Below are 26,118 nucleotides of genomic sequence, written 5' to 3' on the forward strand. Positions count from 1 at the left end.
TCTGTGTGGCTCACAATACTATGCCGGCGCTGTGAGAACGCTCATTGGATATATTCCCCGAGTATCTAAGTAAATAATAACAGCCGTAGTCAGGTCGCCACCGTGTAGCTATAGACGCAGGCATAATATTTTGCCGAAGGTAGCCGATTATAACATCGGCTATTTACGTCATTCATGGGAGGTAACTCTAAATCTAAAGGAGGATCAATAGATCGAGTGGGCACGATTGTAAACAAATGACGAAACAAACTAAAAATGACCTATTTGATTTCATGAATAAGACTATAAGCCTTCCAAAATAAAATGTATCCAAATATTCTTTTCAATGAATTTGTGTACGACTTTATGAAGAGTTCTGTCTGATTATAGCTTTCCAGTTAAAATAAAGCAATAGCGAGGCCTATCATAAGAAGGCGGGGTCCCAAACAGGGATGACCTTCTACCTCGGGGGGGTGGGGGGGGGGGGGTAGTCATACTATACTAACTAATTAAACTTTGACCGTGAGACTGATAAGTTCTATGAACAACTATATCTTGGCATCGATTGAATGACTTGTTTGTTTCTTGTTTAACGCTGCAGTATTCCAGCTATATGACGGCGGTCTGTAAATAATCGAGTCTGGACTAAACAATACTGTGATTGATATCATGAGCATCGATTGACGCAACTGGGATACGATGGCATGCTATCAGCTAAGTCAGCGAATTAGAAAACCTGATCCTCTTACGACGCTCATAGCTAACCGGTCGCCTCACACGGCAAGCATGGGTTGCTGAAGACCAATTCTAACCCGGGTCTTCTCGGGTGCTTTGAATAGCAACCGGATTATATTAAATCACGCAATGCATATGGGAAAAGAGTTTATTTTATCAATCACAGTTTAAATCACACATATTTAGAAACACGTGTTGTGTGTTTAGAAAAGTGCTCAAACACTGCATGTTGTTAACAATATTCACGCTGTATGACGGAGGTCTGTAAATAATCGAGTCTGGACCAGACAATCCAGTGATTAAAACCATGAGCATCGATCCACGCAATTGGGATCGATGACATGCATCAACCAAGTCAGCGAGTCTGACCACCCGATCTCGTTAGTCGCCTTTTACGACAAGCATAGTCACCTTTTACGGCAAGGATGGGTTGATGAAGACCTATTCTACCCCGGAATCTTCACGGGTCTCAAACACTGTACATGTATATTGAATGTATACTGTTTTCGTTTCCAAACCCCATAAAATTCACTGCACCTTACAGATGAATCGGGGCTACACAAATATATGTCACATACAAGGACAACAAATTAATATATAATGTCATATCTCAGAGAGAGAGAGAGAGAGGGAGAGAGAGAGAGAGAGAGAGAGTGTGTGTGTGTGTGTGTGTGTGTGTGTGTGTGTGTGTGTGTGTGTACACCAACCCCCACCAGCAAGAGCGCGGGCGGGCGAAAATATATTAAAATATAAAAAAAATAAAAAACTTGTTTTTTACTGATTAAGTAACGTATTTTATCAAATGTTAATGTTAGAACACTTGCTAATAGTCCTTAAATTATGTTATGACATAGGTCGAGGCGTTATGCTTTCGAAAACGAATTTTTAAGAAATATAGCTGAAGAAAGATCAAACTGAACTGAGTTTATTTTATTAAAGTGCAATGGTATAGGAGTATTTTATTTATCACATCGGGGCATAAACATTGGCACATCGGCGGGAAAATTGAGAGAAGAAAACTTTTTTATTATTTCACGAATGAGCATTCAAGCCGGACGTGAGATGCGAAAAACAGAAATATACGGACAATCTAAAAGGCGCGACTCACAAAACTGGCGAAAATGGAACATTATTATTATGGCGACGGCCTGTAAATAATCGAGTCTGAACCATACATTCCAGTGATTGACATCATGAGCATGGATCTACACAATTATGATACGATGACATGCATCAACCAAGTCAACGAGCCTGACCACCCGATCCCGCCAGTCGCCTCTTACGACAAGCATGGGTTGCTGAAGACCAATTCTAACCCAATATGACTTGTGTTGTTAACCTTCCTGTCGCTACAGGGATAAAACAAGGAATGGTCGGCTGGGAGTCAGTATATACTGTGTCAGTGGGGTATCCATATTAAGCTGATGCATGGTGTCTCATTGGTCTAGCACTATAAAACTGGCATTATATATCTGCTCGTCGTAAGAGGAAAATAATGGTTTCGGGTGGCCGGGCTCGCTGATTGGGTTGTTGCATATCATCGTATACAAGTGGGGTTGAACGGTGCTCATGATGTCACTGGATTGTCTGGTCCAGACTCGATTATTTTCAGACCCACGTCATATAGCTGGAAGCGTGGCGTAAACACACAAACCATAAAAACATCAAACGGTACCCATACCCACAAGAGAGACGAACAATTAAAAAACTTAAAACAAACAAAATAATAATGAACAAATGCCCCTCATACCTAAATAATTTGTTACCTCACAATAGATAAGCTGCCACAAATTATAACCTACGTAACAAACAGAACATAACTGTACCTTTTGGCAGAACAAGTACGTTTCGGAAGTCATTTATTATAGACTCATTAAAACAGTGGAATTCACAAAATGAAAATGTTAAAAATAGTATTTTTATAGCTGAATTTAAAACAAAAAAATAACCCCAATGTTAATAGATCTCCATATTATTTCAGTTATGGAAAGCGTGAAATTAATATCATACACACGGCTCAGGCATAGATGAAGCAATCTGAATGATGATTTATTTAGGGTTAATTATCAGACCCTCTTTCTTGCTCTTGCGGTTCCTCATGCGAAAATGCTTTTCACTATTTGCTCAAATGTAAGACATATAGACAATCTTTGTTTATCAGTATTATGAATATTGGGGCTCAGTCCAACTTAGAAACAATTCTAAGTCGTAACAAAAGTCTATCCGAAGAACAAAATAATTCAATTATTATATATGCCCATCAATTTAAAGTGGAAACAAACAGATTGTAAATTACATTTTACGTAACAAAAAGTATTGATGGCTAGCTACTTTTTTTTATCGAATCTTGCACATTTAATACATGTTGGTTTTAGTACAAAAAGTCTTAGTTACATTTTATTTTTCTATTAGTTTTGGTATTCGTTATGACTTTGATTTTGATTTTTATGTAGAATAATAACATTCTATGGAATTATCACAGTTTAGTAATATTCTAAAGTTCTCGCCTTTTTCTAAAATTCAAAACATAGAGGGTAAGGTATCACTGTTGATCATCAGTATCATTTTCATTTGTCAACTAAGGTTATTTTACCTTGAAATTGATGTTATACAACAAACAAACAAACTGTCTCATACAGAGAGTCAAGCTGTCTTATGTGTCCCTGATCATACGGGAAATCCCATATTCTCTCAACCATTCGCAAGCGAAAAACACGAAGGCGTAGCCAAGGGTAGATAACTCTAAAAGAGATTAAGTGACATGTTTATTTTGTTAAACCAGGGAGGTTTACATTACAAAGTGTTCACTGTGGACATGGTTTTCCCGGTTAGCCAGGGTTATCATTCAGATAACGCAAAGTGGGTCAGTTCGGGCGACAGTGTAGATAACCTGCCCTGGCGAGCTGGACAACAAGGTCTTCGTGGGGAGACTACCAGGAAATAGCACAACGGTGAATTAATCTACCTAGGTTACATGATGCATATATATACATCGACATTTATCAATAATATACATCGACATTTATCAATATCATTTATGTAGATCGCCTCCTACTTCAATCTGCAGAGAGTATAGGTACACCAAGCATGACGAAAAACTTCTGTATACAACAGGCGTGATTAACAAATTCACCCGTGAAGATGCAGGCTTGAATAGGTCTTCAGCAACCCATATGCTTGCCGTTAAAGGCGACTATGCTTGTCATAAGAGACGACTATGCTTGTCCTAAGAGGCGACTAACGGGATCGGGTGGTCAGGCTGCTGACTTGGCAGATGCATGTCATCGTATCCCAATTACTTGTATTAATGCTCATGATGTCAATCACTGGATTGTCTGGTGCAGACTCAATTATTTACACACAGCCGTTATATAGCTGGAATATTGACAACAAACAAACCAAATTAAAAAGTTACATTAATTAATCTTTTTGCGCATTGGATAGACCTGATGTCAGCGACAGTATATTTATACACCTTGCCTATGCATTATTTGCACATTGCAATAATTGTACAGAATCAGATTGATAGCTGGATGACTTGATAGTGATAGTAAGGATTAGTAACTGTGGATTATTCAAATGTTATTCAATGGCTAATGCAACAATGTGTCAGTGTGTTGCAATTATCATACATTATGACCATGGCTGTTAAATATATTCCACTACAAGTCATTAATACAATGTTTCTGTGCACTACCAAGCCATGTCCGCTGAACAGCCTATCACAGAGCGGGTTAACCCTCGATCTGTCAACATTGATGTCGCATCACCACAAGGCATGTATATTTTTCTTGTCATGTTTTGTTTCTCATTATTTTCTCATTTTAATTTCAATACTTCTTGTATTGTTGTTGATGATTGATTATATTTGTTGAAAGCATCATTGTTTCCCTTAAACTTGCTTTTGTTCCTAGATTGTGTTTGTGTGTTCCAATTTCATTTCTTTTATAGATATGATTTCAATCCTGCAAAGATGTGATGAGGAAATCTTTTCTGGGTGGCAGAATTATCCAGTGAGATGAACTGACATTTAATGCAAATGATATGATAACAATGTCTTTTATGAACCTCGTCAGGGGACACATATGTAAACGTGTAAATAAATGTTTTTGTTAAGTGGCCACATTTATTTTCCAAAAAGGAAAGGAGGCAAACGGTTAATTTGTTTTCATTAATAATTTTCAAGATGATTTCAAATACACCCACCCTACACTGAATTCCTGTGAGAGCCATGCTTGGTGTCCCAGATCCATCTACACACAGATCCACCCACTCCCAGATCCACCTACTCACAGATCCTCCCACTCACAGATCCACCTACACACAGATCCACCCACACAGATCCACCTACTCACAGGTAAACCCACACACAGATCCATCCACTCACAGATCCACCTACACACAGATCCACCCACACAGATCCACCTACACACAGATCCAACCCCACACAGATCCACCCAGACATAACCCACTCGCAGATCCACTTACACACACATCCTCCCACTCACAGATCCACCCACACACAGATCCATCCACACACATATCCACCTACACACAGGTAAACCCACACACAGATCCATCCACTCACAGATCCACCTACACACAGATCCACCTACTCACAGGTAAACCCACACACAGATCCATGCACTCACAGATCCACCCCCACACAGATCCACCCACACATAACCCACTCGCAGATCCACTTACACACACATCCTCCCACTCACAGATCCACCCCCACACAGATCCATCCACTCACAGATCCACCCACACACAGATCCACCCACTCACAGATCCATCCACACACAGATCCATCCACTCACAGATCCACCCACACACAGATCCATCCACTCACAGATCCACCCACACACAGATCCATCCACTCACAGATCCATCCACACACAGATCCATCCACTCACAGATCCACCCACACACAGATCCACCCACACAGATCCACCTACACACAGATCCACCCACTCACAGATCCACCCACACATCCAACCAGTCACAGATCAACTTACACATAGATCCACCCACTCACAGATCCACTTACACACAGATCCCCCCACTCACAGATCGACCCACACACAGATCCACCCACTCACAGATCCACTTACACACAGATCCATTCACTCACAGATCGACCTACACACAGATCCACCCACTCACAGATTCACCTACACACAGATGTAACGACATACATATCCACCCACACACAGATCCACCTACTCACAGATGCACCCTCTCCCAGATCCACCCACTTACAGATCCACCTGCACACAGCTCCACCAACTCACTCATCTCTCAACTCACTTATGTGTGTTTTTATACTTCAGGGGATGTTTGATGCCAGAATCCTGCAGACCCTGACGGCCATAGCAACCCTGGCTGCTGAAATCATGAAGGTACAGTCAGTAATATGGGGGCTGACTCGCAATGTTGAAATCTGAAGTGAAACAGGAGATGGCAGTGAAAGCTGTACAACTTTCTGACACACTTGTATTTCAGCAATAAAACATGACACTGAGACTGTATACAGTGTTCCCGTTCCCCTTCCCAGTAATAACAAGTTTTTTACCAGTAAAATTAGGCTGCCAGTCCCTGTGGACCAGGTAATTTTCATTCGATTTATATTTGATCAATAGTTGCCAGTCCATTGGGACCGGCAGTTTCAAAAGCCAATGGGAACACTGCTGTATAGTATTTTATGCATGTCAAAGAGTATCATTTGCATCAGGTTCAGATTTTTCTTGACCCTGTTGTGAATAGGTCATTTTTGTGAACGTATGTTTGAACACTTTGTTCGATGTCTGTTCAAGCTCGGAAGCAGAGGCGCCATTGTTTTTAGTGGGTGCGGGACATCTGGCAGACTGGGCTTCATAACAGCAGTAAGAGCAATATTTCTTTGAACCATTTCACTATACCAGTGTATGTGGATTTCATCACAGTTGTAAACGTCTTCTCCTCTGAAGAAACTTTCTAATGGTGCATTCCGATTACTCGCTGATCACCAGGGAAGTAGGTTTGCCTTCATCTCTCCCAGGTCCATGAAAATGTCCTATCAAAGTCAAAGTCAAAGTCAAAGTCAAAGTCAAAGTCAAAGACGTTTATTGTATCAAAGGCCATCGGCCCATATACAAGTTCAGATAAATACAGTGGGTGAGAATTTACAGATTGGGAGATACAACAAAACTTATAAAAATATAACATTCATTTAACAATAGGTGATAATCATGAGGACTTTCTAGGGTAAGGTAATTAAAAATCTGAATTTCCGCTCAACATGTTATTTCGTAGTTCCATCCAATGTTTTACAAATAAAGACAGTTTAAACATTACATTGGCATCATTCGATGACAAAATAGAAACAAACGCTATTCTACTCGTCTTAGATAAGAAATATTCTGGTATATATTTAGTACGTAATTCTGCATAATAAGGACATTCAAAGGTAAAATGTATTTCGTCTTCTATAGCAGAGTTACAGAATCCTTCAGGCAAGTAGAAAATGGGAGGCTTTTGGGCAAAATACATGGCTCCTAAATGCTGAAATATTGTTGATTTAATGCAGTTTGAAATATATTGAAGAACAGAAGAGAGAAATAAAGGACCTGGGGAGATGATTGGTAGTGGTGTATGAAATTATAATTCTGTTTCGTGTAGGTCAACCATTTCAGTAGAATGTGTTAAAGTTTATATTCATACTCAAGCACGTGAGTACAAAATTAGTACTAGGCACAAGTCATCAATATTGTTTATGGAATGCAGACGTCTTTGTTTACTTAGTCCCATATTGTTTCCCTTCAGCGGACGTTCAACATGAAGCTGGAGAGTGCTGGCCGGGAGCCATGTTGTCACTACATCATGGCAGGGGGAGACAGGTGGGGGACTCATGGTCCAAGATATAATCAGGAGACCTTTCATGAACACACAATGCCATTTTGAAAGTGGTCAAATTTAACAAATGTTATGTTTGGGATAACACTTCCCAAGTAGGAATTCTTTGGGTTGAAGTCAGAGGGGTACACAAAGTATGTGAGTTACACTACCAGTTGACAGACTTTCATTTTTGTGGAAGCCTTGGTGACTGAGTGGGTTAAATCGCTGACTTTGTGTACTGGCGATTAGGTGCCTCACTCTTGGAGTGTTGGTTCCAGAGAATCTGTACTTTACTAAGGAAGTGTTAAAGTATTGACCATATATTACTTTAGATGTTAATTTTCAGTATCTTTTGTCAACTAAACTTATTTTAACCGTGCTACCCCCAGTTAAAATGTAAATATATAAATCATGAGAAAAGTAAAAAGATTAGGTGTTTATAAATTTGATATATAACTAAGTATATATACACAAAGCATTAGCGTGTCAGTATGGGTTTTCTCCTAGGACCTGCGGGCCCGTGAAGATTCCGGGGTAGAATAGGTCTTCAGCAACCCATGCTTGCCGTAAAAGGTGATTATGCTTGTCGTAAGAGGCGACTAACAGGATCGGGTGGTCAGGCTCGCTGACTTGGTTGATGCATGTCATCGATACCAATTGCGTGGATTGATGCTCATGATATTAATCACTGGATTGTCTGTTCCAGACTCGATTATTTACAAACCGCCGTCATATAGCTAGAATATTGCTGAGTGCGGCGTAAAACAACAAACCAACCAACCAACCAACCCTATGACCTGCAACAGTTCCTGTATGAGACGTTTGTATTTCCATTCACTGTTTGTGTCAGGGCCCTGTTCACGTCCCAGGAGGCAGTGGAGGATGACCCACCCTGTGGTATGGACCTCCTACACAACGTAAGCAGTAGGCAGTTTTTGTCATTACGTGGTTTATGCATCTTCCGACCCAAAAGTTAATTTCAGCCATTAAGAATAAAATAAACTCTTTTGTTGCAGCCATATTAAATTTAGGGGGGGGGGGGGGGGGGGGGGGGGGGGTGACATTACTCTGATGCTTCTTGTTCAATTTTTGTAGTTTGTTGTGGGGTTCAACTTGCATATTTCAGAAAATAATTTGCACAGACAAAGATTGGGATCTTGTTTTGACCATTTGTTCAAAATGCATATTTGACCCTGAAAACTTCTTTTCTGAAATTGCCCGACTAAGGAGGCTGAACTATGACGTGCGTGATTCTCCTTATGTTGACATATTTCCAACTAATTATTAGATTTTAGTGATGGTTTTTCCTTGATATTTATGAGATAATGTTTGAATGTCGACACTGACAACAGCTCATGTTAAGTTGGATATAAAGGTGTGATTTTTCTTTCAGCTATGCAAAGATAAGACAAGGGTATTATTCCTAGGAATAACATGTGGCTTGTCTGCTCCATTTGTGGCCGGACAGCTTCATCTGTGTATGGAACAGCCTGATAAATACACACCTGTACTGCTGGGATTTAACCCCACCTGTCTAGCCAGGTAATTCTAGTTTTCACCTAGCTTATCAATGAGCAAAAATGATAATAACTAGGAGTGAGACGGGTAACTCGGGTCAGGTGGGTACTGTGAAGGACCCGGGTAGCCACAGGACTACCCTGACCCGTGGTTAGTCACGTGATATATTGTTTAATGACAAAAAGGACCTAGAACTATATAGATACACTACAAGTCACTAATGTTCGCATTTCTTTCTGATTATGCACCCATTCCTTCTGACTTTTATATGTTTGATTAAAGATAGAACGTCTGTCACCTTCAGGATGACCAGATCGTTTTATACATGTTTCTAAATACATTTTGTCCACGTCTACTGTCAAACTATTCCCAATCGGACATCTTGTACCTATCTCTTGAGACCTACAGAGGGTACCCAGGAAGGGTTGGGTAATAGGGGTTTGCGTAGTAAACTTGGACTTGTCCCAGCCCAAATAATAACCATTCATTATTATGATAAGGCCAGGATCGACCAACCTTGTCAGTTTATCTGTAGAATCAGACAGGAGGAGTGCCAACATGAGACCATTCTGTGATTATTAGTTACATCATTTTAAATGTATACATTGAGATAATGGAGTTCAACTTTTTACAAGAATTTTTCTATTGGTTTGTTTCCTTTCCTTTCCTTCCAGAGATCTCCCTATTGAAAAGTGGGACAAAACCTTCCGGCAAGGTATCACTGGAAATTATATTTCTAAATCTGAATTAAAATGTCAAATTTCATTAGTTATAATTATGATGTCTGTCAATCTAATTACCATTCCCGTTCGTCAGCCTCTTGTGACCCATGCATGTCTCTCTGTAGGGCTTGTGCATCTGAATATGTATCAGAATATCCAGTACCCCATGCTTGTAGCCCCCATCAGTATTGTACTGCAGAATAGATCCCCAGTACCTCATGCTTGTGTCCCAATAGGTATTCAAGTCCCCAGTACCCCATGCTTGTGTCCCCATGGGTATTTACATAGCCCAATTTCTCTTATTTAGAAGATGCTGTGATATAGCTTGAATAGCGCTGATTGTTGCACTAAAGAGCATTATAGCCTGTACTGAATGATGATCCATGTCTCTTGAAACACGTGAAGTCTGGTGACAGTATGCGACACTATTCCTGTTCCAGTTGTCCAGAGGCTGGAGAAACATCAAACTGGCTACATCCTGAACCCAGTTGTTGGGGTAAGAACAAAAGTGTCTTATCTGAAGAGAATCTTGAAACGACCCTACTTTAAGTTCATTATTTTATAATAAGAATCCTTTCAGTATCAGGGGGCACAGTTGGCCCAGTCCTCTAAGGCGCCGCGATTCGCTGTGCAGAGTTGCGTCCCTTGGCCACGCCAGAAACCTATGATTGTGGGTTCGAATCCCTGTTGGCCCCGATTATGTTTCTAGGTTTGTCAGCACCATACCCATGCTTGTGGGTTTCACCGAAGTGGTAAACATCTGAGACCTGCATCACTTCGGGCTTTCCTCCCACATTAAGCTGACAGGCTGTGATATAACTGTAATACTGTTAAAAGCGGCGTTAAACCCAACTCACTCACTCACTCACTTTCAGTATCAGAATAAATAGTGCATTTATTTGACTACTCATTTTGTGATCAGTGAATTTAATGAACCAAAGACATATTTTTGTAGTCGACCTGAAAAGCAAAATGCTTGTTGATTTTCTTTCAGTGTCAACTTTTCATTGATACTATGTTGTCAAATTGTTTTGTTGTTGTGAATAAGACAGATGTATTCTAAGTTTCATCCTTGAAGTCCAAGTTTAAATGTAATGATGTCACTGACAGTGCTGGACATATGACCTCAAGGATGCCTTGTCTACATTTTAGATGCCTTTTGCATATTTAGGCATTTCAGAATCTTTGTAAAATATTGCAATTGTTTTTCTGCATTTGTTCCTGCAGTGTTTTTTTCTGAATTAGTACATGAAGTGTTTTTGTCTGAATTAGTACATGAAGTGTTTTGTGTCCAGCCAGAGCAAATCACCGGCTCCAGTCGTATGAAGTCTGGCAGTGCCACAAAGATCCTGCTGGAGGCAGTTTTAGTTGCCGCATACCTCAAGACATGTAAAGACATGGATGTCAGGTACACCCTACCAACGTCAGTTTTGTAATCACTGTGTCAGAAGATCAGCCAGTCCTGAATTTTGCATTAGTTGTTCTGAAGGGTTAGATCCCTTTGCTGTGCCAGAATCTTCTGCTGGTTCTAGGTAACCAAATAAACAGTTGTGTACCTTCAACCATGTAAAGGGAAGTGACCTGGGTGCTATATTGGATCGCTGTGTTTTTAAGAATTTGGATTTTTTAGTTTACTTACAAAATGTGGCAGACTTTATGATGATGCAGTGGTGCCTGAGAACCAAGACTGTTATTTTTTTAGCCTTGATATGCTGACAAACCATGATGTAACTGGAATATTGCTTAGGTGGCGTTTAACCCAACTCACTAGAAGGAAATTACATTGATGAACACTAGCACCTCACAGCGGTACCGCATTCCCTTAAGAGGGCATGACAGATGTGTCACAAGGAAGTCCCTGCAGTGTGGTTCCTGGCTGTGTATAGGTAGCATCACCTTTAACGTAATCTGTTTTACATCTGCCAGGGAAATAATTATCATACTGTATTTGGTTGAAACAAGTGTCTGATCTTTCAAATCTGATGGATTCCTTGACCTACAGAATAAGACTTCCATACCAGATACTTTGTTGAGAAGTCAGGTGTGGTCCCAGCCATACCCTCAGATAAAGGGACATACAACAGAGGGTTTACATTGCAGATGGAACTGTTCTTTCTATCCATGTTGTTGTTGACATAAAAGGACTATGTACCATGATCTGGTATTCATGTTTGGTCTATGTTGTACTCAGAATTTTATTTTTTTTATTTTTTTATTTTTGTTGCATTTTGTACAGGTTGCACATGTTACATTTTACATTGCAGTTGCAGAGATAATATAGATCTTTAACATGACATTAGTTAATAAACAGGTCCTGACACAATGACCAGAATTTATAGATGTTGTCAAGTCTGGAACTTAAGTTTGCTGAACATTTTGAAAGGACATAGTATTTAAAGATGTTGTCAAGTCTGGAACTTAAGTTTGCTGAACATTTTGAAAGGACATAGTATTTATAGAGTTCCTGCTGCAAGAAGGAACAGTTGTATATGCTTAGTGGATTTACACTTGAATAGGATAGATTTAAAGGGAATTAGTATTACAGTTATTGGATCGATATTTCCGTGACTAAAACCAAGAAGAAGTTGTTGCCTGGAAAAATTAAATCTCTATTCAATTTTATCTTGAAGTCAGTATTGAAATTCTTACTGAGAAACTTGTGTGAAGCTGAGACAGTATGTGTAGGGTTATTATCAACTGCTAGTTTGAAAGATTCGAGCAGATGAACAACAAATTAATTGAGTTATACCTGCTAGGTCAGTTGACCTGAGCCTTGTTTGTATTTAGCAGTGAGACATGTTTTCTGTTCTGTGGCATCCAGAGTACAAGACCTGCTGCAGAGCTATCACACAGTGTGTGACTCGGTGTACTCCAGACAGGCTGATATTGGTGACATTGTGGAACTTGCAGGAAAAAGGTACTATTGGATTAATTATATTCAATTTTGATGCAATTAATTCGTAGTAAATCCACTTAATTTGCACTCATTTCCCAGGAAATCCACTTAATTTGGACTTAATTCCCAGTATTTCCACTTATTTTCCTGCTACGGAGAAACATGGAAATGTGAGTGATGTTTGGAGTGTTTTGGTTTGTTTGTTGTTTAACACCGCACTCAGCAATATTCCAGCTATATGACGGCGGTCTGTAAATAATCGAGTCTGGACCAGACAATCCAGTGATCGATATCATGAGCATCGATCCACACAATTGGGATAGATGACATGCATCAAACCAAGTCAGCGAGCCTGACCACCCGATCCCGTTAGTCACCTCTTATGACAAGCATAGTCGCCTTTTACGGCAAGCATGGGTTGCTGAAGACCTATTCTACCCCGAATCTTCACGGGTTGTTTGGAGTAGGGATAAGGGTTCCTCTTATTGTGTGTTATATGATCAGAGGATGAAGATTGTTTCCCTTGTCCTTGTCATTCTGCCATGTTTTTCTCTGACCTTGTAATGTCAAGTAGAGTTGGAAGTTATAACCGTTATTTCTTGGGAAGCATGGATGCTTGTCTATATAGCCGTTGTCTGTCACAGTCTGAATGCAGGGGGCCACATCTACTACCTCTCCCAGGACAGTCTCGGCATCATGGGAATGATCGACGCCTCGGAATGTCCGCCTACTTATGGAGCAAGTGGGTAGCATCTCTCAGACATTCTGGAGCAGAGCTAATTTTTGCATCACAAGCTGACCATATCAAATCAAATCGAGAAATATGAAACTATATAACATCAATGCCAGAGAATAAGCAACAATTCTTTGACAAAACGAATTCCATTGGGCATGCTTTTGCCCTCTAAAATTAATAATTTTGAGGAAAAGTTTCAAAAGGTATGAAAATTGATAACAATACCATTTGACTGAGAACTAGTCTTTTATGTAGACAATTAATATGTTAGACTCTCTCCTTGACTGTAGATGAAAGCCCGCCCAATATTTATGCACTGTTTAAATTGTTGCTTCAGCATTGGATGATGTGCGAGGTTTTGTTGCAACAGGATTTGATTTTCTCAAGAACAATGATGGAGATATTTCAGACCAGGTACATTGAATATCAGTTATGTTTTACGCCACTTTTTATTTTACTATCAACGTTTAACTTCTATAATGTAAGTTGATAATTAGTTCAGGATCAATAAAGATACAGAACTGGCATGATTTTAAATTTATGAGAATTAAAGAATGCTGAGGGACCTCTTCTAACTGTGTTGTGCTAGATTTAAGAAGTTCCAAATGGCTGGTTAATTGATAAAATTTTGAATTAATTAATCAAAGTTGTTGTTTTGTTGTTTACAGGGCAAACATTTTCGAATATCACTGGCCAACTTCCAACAAGAGGTTGCCCCCACAGTGACCAGTGATGACCTTGTGGTGGTGCTTACACAAGGTCGGCATGTACAGACAATGTACAGATTATATATGCTATCTTAGTGACAAACCTTCCTTCATAATTAATGGTTTATTCATTTTTCGGACCGGCTCCCTGGCCTTGTGGTAGAGCGTCCACCCAGAGAACGGAAGGTCCGGGGTTCAATCCCTGGCGGTGTCATACCAAAAGATGTTAAAAGATGGTACTTGTTGTTACTCTGTCTGGCGCTCGGCATTAACCAGCTATAACAAGGACTGGTCGGCTCGGAGTCAGTATACTGTGCCTGTGACATGGTATCTCAGTAGGCTAGCACTAAGAATCGGCATCAGTCCGGACTAGTACAAGCAGCCACACGCACGCACGCACGCACACATCACTATATAAATGCAATAATTATGGAAGTGACGTTAAACCCCATTTAACCTCACCTCACCTCACCTCACCTCATTCTTTTTTCAATTGTGAAGATGTAAAACTATGATGCAAAATATTATCAAATGAGTCTTGAAAACAATGTTGGTAATACCAATACCGTCTTTCACTCACAAGGCTGAGACTGTTGACGTTCTCTGAGAATTAAGATTTGTAGCAGGGACAACTAATTCCAAAAATATGTATGAGCTACATTTTCAGACAAATTACAAATGCCATATAATGATTCTGTTTGGTGTTGATCTATATTTTTGGCTTCTATTTCAGACACATCCAGTTTTCCATGTGTGGAAGGTCTTCCATGTAGAACAGCATGTGTGATCGTAGGCCGTGAACAGGCCCAGGTAGGTTACATTTAGAGATAGCAAGACTTCTCTATCAGCCTCAGGGCCGAAGGGCTGATATGGGGGTCTCAGGTTGATATGTGTTTTGAAATGAGAACAGACATTAAATAAATATTATATCATAACATCAAATTGTAAAATATATGTATTTGCATATGAATGGAAGATATTGTCATGGGAAAGCTAGCCAAGCAGAAGATGCACTAAGGGACATAACTCCAATTTCTTACCTCCCGGGCTAATATTGATTGCAAGCCATATCAGCTCGGCAGGGGGTGCTATACGGGTCTGGTTATTATGCCTCTCGTTATAGGACCATCTCTATGTTGGCTCTATCACACATGCAAAATATCTCGTATCATTGACAGGTTTATGATAATCTGTTTTTGTCATGTACCAATAGAGGATATGAGGTATTTTGCATGTGCGATACTGATATGAGGTATTTTGCATGTGCCATGCTCATGTAATAATCTGTATATATCGCCTATTTAGACTTGCTACCAACAATGACACACACACCCTCACGTGATAATCTGTATACAGTCAAGTCCCGTTAATCTGACATGGTTGGTTGCGTATGATTATGGGTATGTCGGATAAAGGAAATTAAGTCGTTTCAATGTTCGTGGTCGAAAATCGGACAACTCCTTGATAGATATTGAGAAAAACATGTGATAAAAAAATGAAAAATGAAATATTCATATTATGTTATGTTGTTATTGGAATATGTTTTCTAAGCATGCAACCTCTGGAACTTAACACAAAACACGGGCTGTGTACTCGCTGACAGTTGAACACGTAATAGCTGATAACTTTGTCGGATTAACAAGACTGATTAATGAGTGATTTCAGTAATTCATTGCAAATTAGGTGTGTCGGAGTTGGAGTGCGAGACTGTGAGATTAACGGTCTGAATAGCACTGATGTATTCGGTTCCCATCATTTGTGTTGAATAAAACCGATTGTAAGATTAACGAGTGTTGAATTAACGAGACTTGACTGTATATCACCTATCTGGACCTGCTACAACATTGACACACTACCTAGTATATAATCTAATACATCACCCACCTATCTGGACCTTTGGTGAAGGCAGCATTTCTGTAAGATTTTTCATCCAATGCATGACTACTTATTATAAAATTGTGGATTTCAGGTCAATCCGGTGCAACTGGAACAGTTTGCTGCAGTAGTACAAGTGTCCCTGCCCAGCATGTCCCTGGTCAGGGTAGTGGGGGAAACTGTAGTGGCAGAGTTCTGGCAGCTGTACCGGGAGATTGCCACCAAGTGGGTGCTGAACGCCGTCACTACGGGAGCACACATCCTCAAGGGCAAGGTGTTCCAGAACAACATGGTGGACCTGAAAGTCAGGTAGATCAGAGCTTAAAGTGTTGTACAAGAGACTTGTTCATTTACCCAATACAAGATGATGTCTCTTTTAACACATGTAGTTTACAGTATGACAAACGCATTGAGAATACTCATGCAGTCTTGCATACCGGGGTAGAATAGGTCTTCAGCATCCCATGTTTGCCATAAGAGGCGACTATGCTTGTCGTAAGAGGTGACTAACGGGATCGGGTGGTCAGGCTCACTGATTTGGTTGATGCATGTAATCGTGTTCCAATTGCATGGATAGATGCTCATGATGTCAATCCCTGGATTCTCTGGTCCAGACTTGATTATTTACAGACCACCGTACTATAGCTGGAATATTGCTGAGTGTGGCGTTGAACAACACACAAACAAACAAACAAACTTGCATACCGGTAATATGATGTTAATGTTATCATGTGACATTATGTTACACAATCAGTTTCATATTTTCATTTTTAAAACCTTTCGCAAAGTTGGGCATGGAAATACCTGAGGCTGCTGATGAGAGTGTTGATAACTGAAGATGTATTTCAACGTGAGATGTCCATGTATGTCATTAAAGGGAATTCCATTGTGACATCACTCATTACCTCAGGTCTACCAGCCTCCAAGTTTTACTCAGAGGCTTTCTTTCGTGGTGTGTCCACAACTGTAGTCATTCAGAATAAACGTTACCATGACAACAGTTGTCTTGACAAAATACACAGAGGCTTAAAAACAACTGGATTGTTTCAGTAACAACAAGCTGTTCTACCGCGCTGTCGGCATTATTCAGGTGAGCTGTCATATTGAGAACTTTATCAGGGATACTAGTGGCTGGAAAAGTCTTTTGTTGCGCCATCTTGAAATGTCTAAGTTGTACTGGTAGTAATGCCTTTGAAGCACATGTATACATCATTCATTTACTAGGGACAGATTATCCACAGCTCCTTGTTTTTTATAGTTGCTGTATTGTCTAATTGTGTCAGGGGGTGGGGTAGCCTAGTGGTTGAAGCATTCTCTTGTCATGCTGAAGGCATGGGTTCGAGTCCTCACATAAGTGCAATGTCTGAAACCCATCTTGTGTTCCCCACTGTGATATTGCTGGAATATATTTAAAAGCATAACTCACTCACTTACTTTGATGGTATCCTGACCTGACTATTATGATGTCTGTCATATTGCATGACATGTATGGTGAAAGTCCTATGTGAGGCCATGCTGCTTGTGGCTTTTCCTTCCATCAGGTGCTGATGTCTGATGAACTATGCTGTGTTCCCTTGTAAGGCAGATATGCCTTGTTTCAGTGGTACTCCAAGTTAAGCCACAGTTGCCTTGTTTCAGTGGTACTCCAAGTTAAGCCACAGTTGCCTTGTTTCAGCGTTACTGCAAGTTAAGTCAGAGTTGCATTGTTTTAGCGGTACTCCAAGTTAATCCAGAGTTGCCTTATTTGAGAGTTACTCCAAGTTAAGCCAGAGTTGCCTTGTTTCAGCGGTACTCCAAGTTAATCCAGAGCTGCCTTGTTTCAGCAGTACTCCAAGTTAATCCAGAGTTGCCTTGTTTCAGCGGTACTCCAAGTTAATCCAGAGTTGCCTTATTTGAGAGTTACTCCAAGTTAAGCCAGAGTTGCCTTGTTTCAGCGGTACTCCAAGTTAATCCAGAGTTGCCTTGTTTCAGCGGTACTCCAAGTTAAGCCAGAGTTGCCTTATTTGAGAGTTACTCCAAGTTAAGCCAGAGTTGCCTTGTTTCAGCGGTACTCCAAGTTAATCCAGAGTTGCCTTGTTTCAGCGGTACTCCAAGTTAAGCCAGAGTTGCCTTATTTGAGAGTTACTCCAAGTTAAGCCAGAGTTGCCTTGTTTCAGCGGTACTCCAAGTTAAGCCAGAGTTGCCTTGTTTCAGCGGTACTCCAAGTTAATCCAGAATTGCCTTGTTTCAGCGGTACTCAAAGTTAATCCAGAGTTGCCTTGTTTCAGCGGTACTCCAAGTTAAGCCAGAGTTGCCTTATTTGAGAGTTACTCCAAGTTAAGCCAGAGTTGCCTTGTTTCAGCGGTACTCCAAGTTAATCCAGAGTTGCCTTGTTTCAGCGGTACTCCAAGTTAAGCCAGAGTTGCCTTGTTTCAGCGTTACTCCAAGTTAAGCCCAAGTGATGCCCAGGACTACTTGCTGCGTTCCATCTACAACACAGACAGTGTGGCAGCAGAGACACGGACAGCCCCCGTAGCAGAACACATCCGGACAGCCACACCCCAACACAGGGTGAGCTAATCAACTTACACCCCATGCAAAAGTGACATACGATATTTGATGTATTAAGCACGCTGGGTACTTAGAAAATTGACCAAATTAGCAACAAATGTGACATATGTTATGAACTGTCCTCAAGGGGGCTTATCCATTTCAGCCCGTGTGTTTGCTACAAAAGATGAGGTGAGGTGTGTGTCTGTGTCTGTGTCTGTGTCTGTGTCTGTGAGTGGCACGGCGTGGCGTGGCGTGGCGTGACGTGGCGTGGCGTGGCGTGGCATGCGCGCGTGCATGCATGCACAATGTAATGAAATGTAAAATCATTTGACAAATGTTTTCTTTATATTCTCAAGGATCAAACACACAACCTTCGCATATCATAAAAAAACGTATCCTACACATAAGACAGCATGATCGATGTATTTTGCCCGCTACAGGTATGACGAATTTATTTTGCCCGCTACAGGTCGTCCCTACGGCCCTGATGGCTGCCCTGTTTCAGTGCTCGGTTACACAAGCCAGGGAGAAGCTGGATGCACAGCCCATCATCCGCACCGTCATCATGTCCTCGCTGGAGAAGACTCGGGTCTTGTAACCATGGAAATCAGTAAAACAGTTCTCTCAATCCGTGTCCGGCGCCTCCTAGAACTCGTTTAAGTGGGTTGTGGAACATTCAGGGAATTACATTTTATTCAAGGGTCAGTTTATCACTGGTGAAAATAAGCCTGCAAATTACAAACCATTCTATCTCAGGTCAAGACTTTTGTAATATTGGTGCTAGTCAAGGTGCATATTTATAGTCACAATCCTACATGGGTTTGTATAAACAGAGTTCCTCCATCAATGGTTAATATATGCAGCAACTTTGCCTTGTTATAGTGTCACATGTGAATGTATAATGAAATCCCTGCTGGATCCGTAGGTTGGGTGTTGGGGGTTTTCTGGGAGCCTTGTGGAACTTATGGAGGTCAAATGAGCCCTTCTCCATGCATATAGTTTGTACAAACCCTACACATGTCATACAAGGAATATTGCTGAAGTAATGTGAGCTCTCATTGGTCTGATACCTCACTGGAGTCACTCGTGGTGGAATTGGGTCATGGCTGAACTGAGTTAAAATAATGACCACCACAAACTGTCCATATGCATTCATGGGTGGAGGAACATATCGTGTATACAATCCTGGGAAGAATTGGCAATGATTCATATGGAACAATATGTGAAAAGGTCAAGGTCACTGGTCAATATTAAAGGTCAAGGTCACTGGTGCTTTTGAAAGCAAACTTTTACTGCAATCAGACTAAAGATGCTAAATGGGGCTATATTTTTTGCACACAAAGGAAACTCCATTCTTTTCTGGTGTTGGCCTTTGTAAACAAGACATTTTCTTGATTTGTCCAGTGACCATCCATGTATTTGGTGGTGGAAATTACATACATTGTACTTGGTAGTGCTGGCCATCTTGACATGATTTAGCCATGGATGTCAGTGGTTGTGGTTAATTTGTTAAACTGCAAATGTTATCTCTTATATTCAAGTATTGCCCATTGCATGATAACTATAAATGCACTTGTTATGTTGCAATATTGTTGTATGCATCAAGAAACATATGCATATGTTATCAATTACTGTTTATTGCACTGTGACCATATGTTAATTCGGTTAATATCCAAGGATCTGTGATTATCTACTTTGTTCGTAGTTACACTGTTTAATATAAGTGTTCAGTCTGGCTATGGCAGAAGCGACATTTATACTCCAGAATCACCAGGCAGAGATATCTGTAGACACTAAAGTTATGTTTGTTAACGGATATGTTCTAAATATGTTAAAGATGTAAGATCAGAGATGGAATCATTTTGCACTGTGTCATGACCGGTATTATAGGGTCCACCTCAGTTCTTCCCCGGGACAAATAGCCTAGGCTATACCTTCAGCCTAGGCCATATCCTGCCCCCTCGATTTCAGATATACTGAACATACCGATAAGAGGTGAATGGTTCAGCATAGGCCAGATCCTGCCCCCTCAATTTTAAACATGCTGACCATAAGAGGGGGATGGATCTTCCCATTAAAAGATTCTTCCCATTTCATATCAAGATTCCAGATATATTTGACAAAAAATGTAGTTTGATATAACATACATTGTAATATAACAATAGCCTGAGATTTTAGTCAATGAAAACAGTATTTATCAGTATAACCACCACATTTAACACTTCAGGGGGAAACAAAGAGAGGGGAAGAACTGGCCTAGGCCGAACCTTTCCCACATCAATTCGAGGGGGGAATGTCTGGCCAGGGATGGGGAAGTACTAGCTTAGGCCGAACCTTCCCCGGGGAAGAACTGGCCAGGGGTGGGGAAGTACTAGCTTAGGCCGAACCTTCCCTGGGGAAGAACTGGCCAAGGGTGGGGAAGTACTAGCTTAGGCCAAACCTTCCCCGGGGAAGAACTGGCCAGGGTTGGGGAAGTACTAGCTTAGGCACGCCAGAAAACTATGATCTCTAGAATTTCGTATGTGAGCACTGAATTTCAGCTCTTCACTCATCAGGTATAATTCTGTCAGAAGGGATCAAGACTCTGCAGGGCCAACACAAGGTCTAAGTGTTTGAAGATGTCACTTAATGTATAAGGGTGGATGTGGTGAGCATTAACTGACACTTATACATGTATTTCATTCTATTATTCACAATAAAGGAGTGTCTCAACATGACTATAAAAAACAGCACATTTAAAACACATTGTTTTAAACGATAATTCAAATGTATTAGATGTATCCCAATGTTTCTTTATAGTCTAAGTCATTGACGTATGTTATTGTATCAAGGTCGGATTATTTGCACTGTGATGAGTTTTTTATATTCTGTGATGAATTATGTTAGGCTTAAAAAAATAAAAGAATTGGTTCTCAGGCAATGACTTTTGAAAATATAGTGCGGGCAGGCTTTTTTTTATCCCCCGCCATGAAGTTTTCTCAGAAACTATTGAAGTTACATGAATGAAAGTTTGCATGCTTATCAAAGAGATACTTGTCAAGACTCAGTTTGAAAATTGGTCCCGTCGAATATTATTTTACAGAGTTATGGCCCTTGCCCTGTGTTTTTCAACTTAGTGCATAGTGTTTGCAATGGGGACAAGTTTTCTTAAAAACTACTGAAGCTACAAGAATGAAAGTTTGCATGCTTATCTAAAAGATACTTGTCAAGACTGAGTTCGAAAAATGGTCCCATCATTAAATGTTCACAGAGCTAGGGCCTTTGATCCATGTTATTTGTGCAATGGGGGCAAGTTTTCCTCAGAAACTAAAGTTAGCTTATCAAAAAGATACTTATCAAGATTGAGTTATTTTGTCCAGAGAAAGGGCCTTTTAAGTGCATTAAATTCACTTTTAATCTTTTTTTTCTGATGACAAAAAGCGGCCCTAGTGCATATCTCTTCTTAAGGCTTTATGAGGCTCTTTTTCATAGTTTTTGTTCACTACTATATGAACAAATAAACTTGTAATGTGCCTCATGGCGGGGGATGGTGATAATGCTGTTTTCTTGTTTGTTGTTGTTTTGCTTGTTCAAACTTGTAACCAAACAAACAACTGTGTACCATCAATCTTGGAAAGGACCTCCATACTTAAACAAGCATACAGGCTCCTATTTCCGGCATGACAATAACACGAGATGTGCAGTAAAGCAGTGTGCATGTAAAGGGAAGTAACTTGGATCGCATTTTTTTAAGTATTAGGATTTTTAATTTTTTTTAAACATGGAAATAAAAATTAAATGCGCGGCAGACTTTATGATGATGCGGGCGGTGCCTGAGAATCAAGACTGTTATTATTTTAGCCTTATGTACAGTATGTAACTTGTGCGTTGATCTGATATACAGGGTATCTGAGGTGTAACGTTACCGTAGGGTCGCGATACGATATGTATCCCAATAATATGTTGGCAATATGATTCGTATCCCAATACATTACTTTTAAGTTAATATTCTTTCTTGCTGCCGATAAGTCACAACTCTGAATTCTTTGTAAATTTCAGAGACCAAACATGGGGTATTGTATTTAGAAATATATATGCTGGAGGGCGCTGTGAAGATGATGCTATTTATAGCCAACATAGCAATACTAGAGAGTATGTGTAAGTTTGTTGTTGAACGGTTTCTGTTATTACACCAATATTAGTGGTAATGTAATGTATCATATGTATCGTGATACAGGGATTGTAAATTGATGTATTGTATCATGGGATGCCAATCTCATTAAAATCAGATCCTATAATACTCGCTACCGCTAAACAAAGGTCTGAGGACATCTGATTACGGGATACATCAGACCGACCTTTTGCGAACATTGACCCACCAATGGAATGCTTGACAAGAAGATGACATTAGCCAATCAGAAGTCAGCTTTCTTGTGCTTTATGGTACTAGTTTCGAATTGGTGACTATGCTTCGAAACATTTTTTCACAAGTTCTCAATTCTCGAATGGCTAATACATGACCCAGATTGTATGAATTCAGTCATAAAGTATTTGGAATACCCCGTGTTAAGTCTTTTGAGAAAACGTGATTAGAAAACACTTTCCAACTGTCACTTTCCTGATCTTTGTTAGTGACACTGTGATTGGTCGGATGAAAGGTCATTCTGACATGACCTGTGATGGGATGTCCTCAGATCTTTGTTTAGCGGTAGTGAGATCTCAGATCTGATTTTAATACAATTGTGTGGGACTCGCATCGGGGTACAATATTGTATCACTGTATCGCTACACCCCTACATGGTATGGCAATGTAATCCATTTAGTTTACTTTATAAAAGCAAACCAATTTATTTTTTTAAATATACCAGATGAACAGAAAAGGTTGTCTTTTGTTGTATATTCAAGACATGATCTCTCCCTAAATTTACCTGGAATTCAAGCTGTTCACTCTTCAGGGACCAGTTTCCCATGGGGTTGACAGGAACAGGTTTACCTGGGGCTGGACAGGAACCAGTTTATATGGGGCTTGACAGGCCATAGAGTACTTACGACAGCACTCACAAGTCTGTACATTTTATCATCACAACACCTTTGAATCAGATCTTCTTTTATTGCATGACAAGTAATTATTTTAAGGTCTTCCAAAATTCATGGCATTCATGTATCTAAATAGAGGTAAGGTGAAATGGGGTTTGACACAGGACCACACAAGAAGTAATAAGAAACAGTTTGGGTAGTGGTCCCATTTAATTATTCATAAACCTGCAAAGAATACCTAGTTGAATGTACCCAAATGCATCATCTTTACAGAAAATGCATACAGTAAACATGCTTACATGATTTAGATCTTGTTACTGTGTAAAGTAGGAGTGTGATAGAACTGTTGCGTGGTGTGCATGCGTTGGGTTTAATGCTGCTTTGAACAGCATTCCAAACCTACGAGTACAGGTATGGTGCTGACAAACCTAGTAACAAAACCGGGATTCAAACCACAGTCAAAGGTTTCTGGCGTGCCTAAGGGACATGACTCTGCACAGCGAATTGTGGCGCCGTAGGCGGTTTAGCCACCCGTGCTGCCTGTTGCCTGGTAATAGCAGGCAGCATGGCATGACGATACATGACAGTAGCAGACAAATGGCAAGTAATAGGCATGATTAAAGTACTGTCGGAAATGCTAGAAAAATGCTTTCTGGCTTCATTTAATAAATACGAGTCATAGGACTATAAAAAGATCATAATCAAAATAACATGAATTGATCTATATAGACTGTCCTTACTGACATTGTGGTTGCCCTTAAAATGTACTTTTACAGGTAAAATTGTGATAAACTTAGAAAATATGTTTTTGTTGTCATGCATGTATGAAACAGCCTATAACCTGAGGCAATCACCTAACACCTGTCCCGAGGTGATGATCTCACACCGTCCCGTGCATTCTCCCAGGTGCAAATGTCACCGAGTTGGGGGTGGTCTAAAAATATTACTGTTATTGTACTTAACTGACATGTGTGTTGAAGCAGTAGCAATTTTGGATATGTACTGCATTATATTTGCTTGGAAACATGATGGAATAGTTAAAAGCTATGAAACGGGATGAGTATTGGAAGGTAGAGGTTTTGGAATCCAAAAGTATTTGTTGTTCTGCAGATGATTTCTTGAGGTAGCATTTATCTCCGCTGATGACGTATATTATATGAATCTGTACTTTTGAATGTTGTGTTATGTCTTGCCCTGAACCCTTTACACTTAGCCAAGATGGGCACAACAGGGTTGAGCTCACAATGTCTGATTCCCGGACGTTACATTAACTTGTGTTATCCATGACAATAACACTGGCGTTGTTTAAAATGGGCAATAGCTGAAGTTCCAACCAGTCTATGAAGACATCACCACCTATAATTTCCTTATGGAAATCACCAGATTTCTTTTTCAACTCGAAAACTAGTACACATCCATCAATCAGCCCCTTATCATGGGTTGCAACGTGCAAAACAATGACACGATTACTTTTACCTGATGGTACCACAGTTTGTGCAGTCTGGGAAACATTAATTGTATCTATCGTCCCAAATTCTACTACAAGTCAGAGTTACCTTCTGCTCATAAAGCTTGCACACTATACCCATACCATTAATGCCCCTGTAACAAAGCTGTCTAAAATCCTTTTACGTCCTGGTTTTGTTTTTGAGACCAACCCTATACCTGTTTTGATTTATTTATCATACCGTTGACTTGATCGTATGAATTGAAAAGCCCATAGCTTGGGCAGTTCGGTAATTCACCCTGTCTAAATTAATAAAGGTTTCCTTCTATCTCTCTAAAGTAAACAGAACTTGTATACATTTCCTCGATAAGTCGTATACCATGGCTATGGCTATACAAGTGTAATGTAACCTGCTTATGGGAGCAGTGTTTACAAAACAAACGCAGCTTCATTTTGTCATTTTAGAAGATGCACATCTAGAATTTTCTCCAAATAATTTTTGTGTGTGGATTAGATGTTTTATGAAGACTACGTTATTATCACTATAACGGAGTCACGTGCGCATATTTCTTGTCGATACGACTCCTTGAGACTGAAATACTTCAAACCACAGGTAGGTCAATCGGTAGTTTCTCATTATTTCAATAACAAGAGTCTGTAATAACAGGCAAAAAGCATTTCCGACCATACTTTAGGTAAGAGACTCACTGGGACAGGTTACTGATGATATCAATGAATCGATTCTAGATTTCAGGATTACATAATATTGCACAGGCAAACCGATCATGTAACAATATGGCATGGTCACTTTCCAAACAACAAATGGAGAAGTGAGAGAGAGGGAGTATGGTTTTACGCCGCTTTAGCAAACTTCAGCATTATCACAGCAGGGGACACCAGAAATGGGCTTCACACATTGTATCCATGTGGGGAATCGAACTGTGTCCTCGGCATGACAAATGAATACTTAAATACCAGGCTACCTCAACGCCTCCAAGGAGTATCAAACAATTTATTTCTTTAATGAGCATTTTCCTGCAATAAAATTATTCAAATAAAAAACCCAACCAAATTCC

At 40.1% G+C, this 26,118-nt stretch overlaps 1 protein-coding gene across 1 annotated transcript; it reads left to right on the forward strand.

The window, feature by feature from the left end:
• The first annotated feature begins 3,522 nt into the window (after nt 1-3,522).
• Nucleotides 3,523-23,418, forward strand: LOC139480069 (glucokinase regulatory protein-like). Its single transcript, XM_071263049.1, has 20 exons — nt 3,523-3,665; nt 4,416-4,490; nt 4,666-4,727; nt 6,051-6,119; nt 6,534-6,602; nt 7,522-7,595; nt 8,444-8,510; nt 8,987-9,135; nt 9,786-9,826; nt 10,274-10,329; nt 11,129-11,241; nt 12,655-12,750; nt 13,374-13,471; nt 13,803-13,879; nt 14,134-14,224; nt 14,906-14,982; nt 16,142-16,356; nt 17,098-17,137; nt 18,463-18,597; nt 19,049-23,418. Exons 2-20 carry the CDS (start codon nt 4,418-4,420, stop codon nt 19,175-19,177), a joined length of 1,731 nt encoding a protein of 576 aa, XP_071119150.1. The 5' UTR covers nt 3,523-3,665; nt 4,416-4,417; the 3' UTR covers nt 19,178-23,418.
• Nucleotides 23,419-26,118: the final 2,700 nt, after the last annotated feature.

The sequence above is a fragment of the Haliotis cracherodii genome, unplaced genomic scaffold (assembly GCF_022045235.1).
Source record: "Haliotis cracherodii isolate W230 unplaced genomic scaffold, xgHalCrac1.p SCAF_4, whole genome shotgun sequence".
In the NCBI taxonomy this organism is placed as follows: domain Eukaryota; kingdom Metazoa; phylum Mollusca; class Gastropoda; order Lepetellida; family Haliotidae; genus Haliotis; species Haliotis cracherodii.

Bases quoted from the DNA above. Each gene is read 5' to 3' on its own strand.
- LOC139480069 (XM_071263049.1), top strand. From the start codon at position 4,418: ATGTCCGCTGAACAGCCTATCACAGAGCGGGTTAACCCTCGATCTGTC. The intron at 4,728-6,050 runs GTGAGATGAACT...TTTATACTTCAG, and splicing joins CTGGGTGGCAGAATTATCCA to GGGATGTTTGATGCCAGAAT. The intron at 11,242-12,654 runs GTACACCCTACC...TGTGGCATCCAG, and splicing joins TGTAAAGACATGGATGTCAG to AGTACAAGACCTGCTGCAGA.